The sequence below is a fragment of the Nematolebias whitei genome, chromosome 19, assembly GCF_014905685.2.
Source record: "Nematolebias whitei isolate Nwh7 chromosome 19, NemWhi1, whole genome shotgun sequence".
NCBI lineage: Eukaryota > Metazoa > Chordata > Actinopteri > Cyprinodontiformes > Rivulidae > Nematolebias > Nematolebias whitei.
The window spans coordinates 1,419,095-1,427,360 of record NC_056516.1 but is presented as its reverse complement, the minus strand read 5'-3'; the positions used below and the strand labels follow the sequence as shown (position 1 = coordinate 1,427,360).

The window sequence follows — 8,266 nt, the reverse complement described above, 5'->3', positions numbered from 1 at the left end:
TCTTTTTAACAAAAAACGAAGTCCAGATGACACGATTCAACCTTTTTTGTTGTCTGTCAGATAAATTCTTCACCCACTTCTCTGTCTCCCTGGCATGTAATTGAATACTGGAGTGTTGTCCTACACTGAATGTGTTGTTATTGGAATAGTGATGGTGTTGATGAGTTATTAGTAAGTTAAACTTGTTTTGTTGTCGAGTCTTGGAGTTGACATGTTGGGCTAAGCGTGCCTGATCTGTACAGTCCAACACTTGCTGAAGTGTGGTCTGATCTAGACACATAGTTAGTTTCTGTTTAATGTGCTCTTCTTTGGCCTTCAAGGCCTCAATAGTAAATTTGGTCTGTCTCACCCGTTCATTCAGCAGCTGGGTTTGTGCCTTCTGAAGGATCTTGCTTGCCCGGTGCCCGCTGACTAATGATTTTAGTTCCAGGCTCCTGGGAATGATGCCACATTGTCGACATCTGAGGTTGAATCGCAAGTGGTTCCTGTAGTCTGCCCTCTTCCTTGCTGTTTTCTCAAACTCTCTTACTAGTTTGAGGCAATCCTGGCCAAAGTGATTCAAAATATCCTGATGCATGCTCAATAATCCAGGTAGAAAAATCCCAAAAAGTTCAATCTGGTCCTCTGGACATTCAAAAAAACAAAAAACAAAACAAAGCAAAAAAATATAGAAACGTTTCATCTCTCAGCTCTGAGCTGAAAACAGCACCTCAGACTGAGGAAGTCTCTTGAATGAGAGACAAAACGTTTCTATATTTTTTTGCTTTGTTTTGTTTTTTTGTTTTTTTTTACCACACCTAGTCTGTATGGTTTACCTTAAATCCACAAACAAGGTGTACCTTTAAGACCTATTGTTAGCATGATTAACTCTGTCACTTACAATGTTTCCAAATATCTGGCGTCTGTACTCATCCCTTTAGTTGGCAGCTCAGAACACCACATACAGAACACCATGGACTTTGTGGATAAGGTGAGGGATGTCATCATGGAGACTGATGAAACAATAGTCTCTTTTGATGTCACATCACTCTTTACGTGCATTCCTGTTGATGATGCAGTAGAGGTGGTCAGTTTAAGATTAAAATCAGACACCACTCTGAGCAGCAGGACCACGCTTTCCACAGAACAACTGTGTCAACTCTTGAAACTGTGCCTGCAGTCAACCTACTTCACATATGGGGAACAATATTATAGGCAGAAACATGGGTGTGCTATGGGGTCTCCAGTTTCTCATATTGTTGCCAACCTGTACATGGAGGAGGTAGAAAAGAGAGCCTTGACGTCCTTTTCAGGGACACCACCAAGTCATTGGTTCTGGTATGTTGACGACACCTGGGTTAAAATTAAATCTCAGGAAGTCCAACATTTTACTGACCACATCAACTCTGTGGATAAATACATCAAGTTCACACGAGAAGATGTAAAAAATGGCAAGTTGGCTTTCTTGGACTGTGAGGTCTCAGTCTCTGATAGAGGACATTTGCAAACCGAGGTTTACCGCAAACCCACCCACACAGACCAGTATTTGCAGTTTGACTCCCATCACCCTTTGGAGCACAAGTTAGGAGTCATCAGGACTCTGTATCACAGAGCAGACAGCATCCCCACTAACTCGGGAGCCAGGCAGAAGGAGAAATCCTACACCAAACAGGCTCTAGAGCAATGTGGATATCCTTCCTGAAAGCAGAGAAGAAACCCAAACAGGACTCCAGTCAGCCATCAGGTGAAAAGGAAGAACCCAGACCCAGACCAGTAGTCATTCCGTATGTTGAGGGAGTATCAGAGAATCTGAGACGTTTATTTTCTAAACATAACGTCCCAGTGGCTTTTAAAGCCCAAAATACATTACGGCAAAGACTGGTTCATCCCAAAGATCCAGTCCCCCAGCACAAACAGAGTAATGTTGTGTATGCTGTTCAGTGTCAGGAGGGCTGTGATCAGTCTTACATCGGGGAAACCAAACAGCCACTGGCCAAAAGGATGGCCCAGCACAGAAGATCAACATCATCAGGCCAGGACTCTGCGGTCTACACTCATCTCCAGGCCCGCTGTCACTCTTTCAAGGATGAAGATGTGCACATCCTGGACAGAGAGGAACGATGGCTTGAGAGAGGAGTAAAGGAGGCCATCTTTGTGAAAAGAAATCGTCCATCATTAAACAGGGGTGGAGGCCTCTGGGTTCAATTGTCCCCCTCTTACAATGCTGTGATTGCTAGTATCACTCAGCCCTCTGTGAATGGTAAACAGCCATCAGTGTGCTAATGATCCATTGTTATGCTGATGGTCCTTCTTGACCATGTGAGCAGCTGGTTTTGGTTGTCAGCAGCAAACTGGTTGATCCACTCTGAGAAGGTGCTATTTAAGAGACTGAGCTGAAAACAGCACCTCAGACTGAGGAAGTCTTTTGGATGATAGACGAAACGTTTCTATATATTTTTGCTTTGTTTTTTTTGTTTGTTTTTTTGAATGTCCAGAGGACCAGATTGAACTTTTTTGGATTTTTCTACCTGGATTATTGAGCATGCATCATGATACTTAATTATACTGTTTATTTTAATTCTTGGTCCGAAATAAACGCTGGAGGGGTTAACATATCTGAAAACTCACCAAACTTTACCCAAATTTTTCCCACGTGTGAGATTTGGGTATTTAAACGGAATCAAAAGTGGGCGTGGCCAAAATGCTCCACAGCGCCCCCAAATGTGAGATACGAGAACTGGTAAGTCGTACAGAGCTGAAATTTGGTAAATAGGTAGAGCCCACTGAATCAAGAAAAAATGTCTCTTGGAGGTATGCCCTAAACCCAACAGGAAGTCGGCCATTTTGGGTCAAAGGGTCATTTTTGTGCGTTTTTCACTTTTCATACATGGCGAATTTGAACTCCTCCTCCTAGGGATTTCGCTCAAACACTTCCAAACTTGGTAATTTTGGTCAAAAGGCTTGGGGGATGAAAAGTTATCAAAATTATTTGTTTTGTAGCATGCTGAAGGGGCGGGGCCAGACCTCAAAGTTATGTTTCACGCTATAAATTTCCAAAAGCTATAATTTTCACGTTGAAAGACTGAATTGAACCAAACTTGGCAAGAGTCATCCCTGTCCGATGCCCAAGGATCCTCTGTGTCAAATTCTGATGTCATCAAAGCCCTGACCCCTCAGAACAGGAAGTCACTTTTTTTGCTTGGAATGCTCCCTCTCTGACACCCTCGATCGAATCAGGATGATTCTGTGTTAGAAGACATATAACAAGTTGGTCTGACTTGCTTTAGAGCGCAAACCGTTTTTGCTGGAGGATGTGGGCGTGGTGGCGTGGCAATTCAGAAGTGATGCCGTTGCAATGCGTTTGGCTCTAAGTTCCACAGATTTGATCCGAGGTTCATCAAAATCACTATGATCGATCATTACCCACCCCTTGAACAGGAAGCCATGATAATTGGCCAATAGCCTCCACAATGCCCCCTAGAATATTTTAAAACCTAAGTCCCAAGCCATTTTTTGACCAATAATTCTGAAACTCGGTGAACATCTGTATCTTCTCAGGACCTATGAAAAAGTCTCGTGGAGCGCTGGTCCAAAATCAACAGGAAGTCAGCCATTTTGGGTCAAAGGGTCATTTTTGGGCGTTTCTAATGGCAAATTTTAACGAAATCCTCCTAGGGATTTTGAGTGATTGTCTTCAAATTTTGTTAATATGCTCAAAAGACATTGGAGAGTAAAAGTTATCAAAAGCTTTCAGTTTTGTTTTGTTAAAGGGGCGTGGCCAGGCCTCAAAATTTGACATCTCGCCATGAAAAACGAAACGCTAATAGCTCCTACACGAAAACTGAGTGAGACATCAAACCTTCAGTGATTGATCCACATCCGGTCCCCTGCAAGACTGAATGGTCAAATCATGACATCACTTAAGCCACATCCCCTGATAATAGGAAGTGTAACGTTTTACCTTGAACGGTCCCTATCTGATCCCTGTCACCTGATCAGCATGATAGTGTGTCCAGTGACCGAAGACATGATGATGTAACTTGCTTTCCAACACTGACAGTTTGGAGTGGAGCATGTGGGCGTCGCAACGTGGCGAAGTAAGACGTAATGCTGTCGCCATACGTTTGGCTCTAAATTCCACAGATTTGAATCGAGATTCACCAAAATCAGTATGATCGATAATTATCCACCCCTTGAACAGGAATCCATGATAATTGGCCAATAGCCTCCACAGCGTCCCTTAGAATATTTTAAAACCTCAGCCCCAAGCCATTTTTTGACCAATAATTCAGAAAATCGGTGAACATCTGTATTGTCTCAGGACCTATGAAAAAGTCTCTTGGAGCCCTGGTCCAAAACGAACAGGAAGTCAGCCATTTTGGGTCAAAGGGTCATTTTTGGACGTTTCTAATGGCGAATTTTAACCATCTCCTCCTAGGGATTTTGAAGGATTGCCTTCAATCTTGGTTAATATGCTCTTAAGACATAGGAGAGTAAAAGTTATCAAAAGCTTTCGGCTTCGTTTTGTTAAAGGGGCGTGGCCAGGCCTCAAATTTGCGCTTCACGCCATAAATTTAAAAACGCTATAACTTTCACATTGAAAGACCGAAAAGCACCAATCTTGGCATGACTCATCCCTGTTGGATGCCCGACGATCCACTGTGGTCATATTTTGACGTCATCAAAGCCCCGCCCCCTCAGAACAGGAAGTCTCTTTTCTTACTTGGAATGCTCCCTTTTTGACACCCTTGACCTAATCAGGATGATCCTGTCTTACAATGCAGATAAGATGGGCTGAGTTGATTTAAAGTGCAAACCGTTTTTGCTGGAGGATGTGGCGTGGCGAATAAAGAAGTTATGCCGTTATAATACGTTTGGCTCTAAATTGCACAGATTTGAGCCGAGGTGTACCAAAATCACTATGCTCGATCATTATCCACCCCTTGAACAGGTGTCCATGATAAGTGGCAATAGCCTCTATAGCACCACCTACATTCTTCCTATAGTTATATCTCAGAGATACATCATCCGATCTGAACCTTATTTTTGGTGTGTCATTAGTGAGCACTTATGGACACATTGGCATTGTCGTTTAACATTTGACTCCTGAGCACCCCCTAGGTTATTCTACAAGTTATATCTTAGTGATGTATCTTCCGATCTACACCAAATTTATGGTGCATCATTAGTGAGCACTTATGGACACATTGGTATTATTTTTTAACTTTTGACTCTTGTGCGCCCCCTACATTATTCCAACAGTTATATCTAAATGATACATAATCCGATCTGCGCCAGATTTTTGGTGCATCATCTGTGAGCATTTTTAGACACATTGGTATTGTTGTTTAATATTTGACTCAAGTGTGCCCCCTACATTATTCAAACTGTTATATCTCAGTGATATATCATCCGATCTGTACCTGATTTTTGGTGTGTCATTAGTGAACATTTCTAGACACAATGGTATTGTTGTTTAATATTTGACTCAACTGCGCCCCTACAATAGTCCAACAGTTATAGCTCAGCTTTACATCATCCGATCGAAACCAGATTTTTGCTGCATAATCCTGAACACGTCTAAACACATTGATATTGTGGTTTAACATATGACTCAACTGTACACCCTCACATACTGATATGGGCGGAAGGCGATTGCAAAGTTTAGTCATATACGTACTCTGGTGGACTCATGCGGGAATGGCAAGAGAGCGTTTGCGACGGTGACAAGGAGGCGTTGCTGGGGTGCCCGCTGATGTCGAAAGTCCGGCAAATGCGTACTCCAGTGAAAGGGCACGGGATGGGAGCGGGAGTGTGAGCATTCGCAATGGCGACCGAGCAGAGTTGCTGGAGCTCCCGCGGTCGCCGTAAGGCTGGAGCGGCGCTTTGCTGCGAGGGCCTTCAATGTTTCTTGCAGCTTTAATTCTTTTGTTTTGCTTGTGAAGCACTTTGTGATGTTATTGTCTGTGAAAGGTGATATATAAAGAAAGATTACTTACTTACGTGTTTTGTATAGAGTTAGAGAATCCATCCATCCATCCATCCATTATCTTTTACCCGCTTCTTCCTTTTCGGGTCGTGAGGGTCACTGGTGCAAATATCCAGCAGTTCACTGTGTGAGAGGTGGGGGACACCCTGGACAGATCTCCAGTCCATCACAGGGACACAGAGACAAACGAGACAAACAACCATTCTCTCTCTCTCTCACATCTAGGTATAATTTAGAGTCACCAATCAGTCTAACGTGCATGTTTTTGGTTTCCTCCTCCTTCCTGTGCTCCTTCAGGCTTTGCTGTATTGCTTCAGAGAACAAACTGTTCAGTTGGAAGGTGTTTTATAAGCTTTGTTTGTGTTGGTGTGTACTTATTTATTGCTCTTTTGTAAAACAAGTAATTATTTTGTACTTTTGCCAGCTTTAATAACAGCTGTGATGATCTAGAACAATGAGTCAGCATTGTAAGTTTGAGGCAGTTCTACGGATGGTTCACCTGCTTCAAGTGTCCTGTTTTTATTAATTATAAATGAAGCCATTTGTGGGCAGCACGGTGGCGCAACTGGTAGAGCTGCTGCCTCTCAGCAAGCAGGTCCCTGGTTCAAATACAGGTCCGAGGACCTTTCTGGGTGGAGTTTGCATGTTCTCTCCATGCATGTGTGAGTTTTCTCTGAGTACTCCAGTTTCTTTCCACAGATCAAAAACATGCATGTTAGACTGATTAATAACTTTAAACTGTCTCTAGATGTGTGTGAGAGAGTGAATGGTTGTTTGTCTTGTTTGTCTCTCTGTGTCCCTGGATGATGGACTGGAGACCAGTCCAGGGTGTACCCCGCCCCTCGCACAATGATTGCTGGACATGGGCACCGGCGATCCCCGTGACCCAAAATGGAAGAAGCGGGCAAAAGATAATGGATGGATGGAAGCCATTTGGCTCAGGAGTCATGTATTACGATGCTCTCAACAAAGCAGCACAGAGGTTTTTCATAACTTGTGGTGGCTACCACAGTGTTTAAATCCCAACGTGTTGATGGATTGTTTTATGGTGGTGATTGTTCTCACTTCAGTGTCTCATAACCAACACCAGAACATCTTAAGTGTGTTTGTATTCCTTAAACAGGACAAAACATTCTTCAATTTTGACCTGCTTGTTTGGGATTTTTCTAAAAAAAAAAAAACACACACACAAAAAAACGTCAGAACAGTCAAGAAGCAACAATTAAAAAAAAAATGTAAAAATAAAGCTAAATAACAAACTCACCTTCCAAAATATCCTTTTGAATAGACCTTGAGGAGCCACTGAAGATCTTGCATCTTGAATGGAAACAGCACAAGATGAGTGGTGCTGTCTATTTGTGTTGCACTTTCTGGATACATGACACGATGAGTTGTTCTGCTCCCAACATCTTTCTCATAACCTTTGACCTTTCCATGATTTATTCTATATTAGACAGAGGGAGATAATCATTTGCTTTTGTTTTTTTTAAATTTAATTAAAGAAGACTCCTTTAACTGATCCTTTACCTGATGACAACATCTTGGGAATCTATCAGTGGTCCATAATGGGATCTTCTTAAATTTACAGAATTTCCCACTACTGCACAAGTCCGGCATTGGTCAGAACTGGGTTTTTCAAGGTGAGGTTTGGCAGGGAATATCTGAAACAGGTCCTTCACTGTTGCTTTAAAGACATTAAAGTTTTGTCTTTCACCCTGCAAATGCTGTCAAATACAGTCTGTGGTTAAACTGGTTTTCAGAGGAACTCTCAAGACATCAGTGATGGGAATTTACAACAAGGACATGAGATAAATACACTTTTCACAAACCAGGATGAGACAGCTCACCTTCCACCACATGTAGTCCTCCTCTGAGAGCTTGCTGTTTGCAGTCAGAAAGGGCTCCACAGAATGACTCGCATGATGAAACAGGAACGTTTTGTCTTCAGATAAACACTTGTCACAAGAACACGGCTTTTGGTTGTAAACCTGGAGCTGGTCACTCAACATAAACAGAAATAAAAGTGCAGCACTGCTGACAAGCAGCAGGATCATGACCTTTATTTTAACAGCCATACAGGATGTGAGCTTCTTTAAGCTGGGATATCGTCTCAGCCTGTGAAAAGTTTGGTGAAACAGACACAAGGTTAGATTAATAAATCACAGCAATATTGGTTTTACGTCTTCACAGCTAAATCTGGTTAACTATGAGACCACACTCCACCCATCCATCAGCTTCCACAACAGTTTTAAACTAAGATCATCTCATATTAGTTATCAAAGAATAAAAAGGATGCTG

At 42.4% G+C, this 8,266-nt stretch overlaps 1 protein-coding gene across 1 annotated transcript; it reads right to left on the bottom strand.

The window, feature by feature from the left end:
• Window positions 1-5,643: 5,643 nt before the first annotated feature.
• On the bottom strand, window positions 5,644-8,043 carry LOC119426014 (CMP-N-acetylneuraminate-beta-galactosamide-alpha-2,3-sialyltransferase 1-like). The gene is made up of 4 exons (XM_037693576.1): window positions 7,816-8,043; window positions 7,496-7,692; window positions 7,233-7,412; window positions 5,644-5,731 (listed from the first exon to the last, which is right to left on the bottom strand). The coding sequence occupies exons 1-4, from the start codon at window positions 8,041-8,043 to the stop codon at window positions 5,644-5,646; spliced, it is 693 nt and encodes a 230-aa protein (XP_037549504.1).
• Between the last annotated feature and the right edge of the window lie 223 nt (window positions 8,044-8,266).

Coding starts and splice junctions, on each gene's coding strand:
- LOC119426014 (XM_037693576.1), bottom strand. CDS start 8,043: ATGGCTGTTAAAATAAAGGTCATGATCCTGCTGCTTGTCAGCAGTGCT. Junction 7,693..7,815: donor AGGACTACATGTGGTGGAAG/GTGAGCTGTCTC, acceptor TGTATTTGACAG/CATTTGCAGGGTGAAAGACA. Junction 5,732..7,232: donor TCAAAAGGATATTTTGGAAG/GTGAGTTTGTTA, acceptor TTTCGACATCAG/CGGGCACCCCAGCAACGCCT.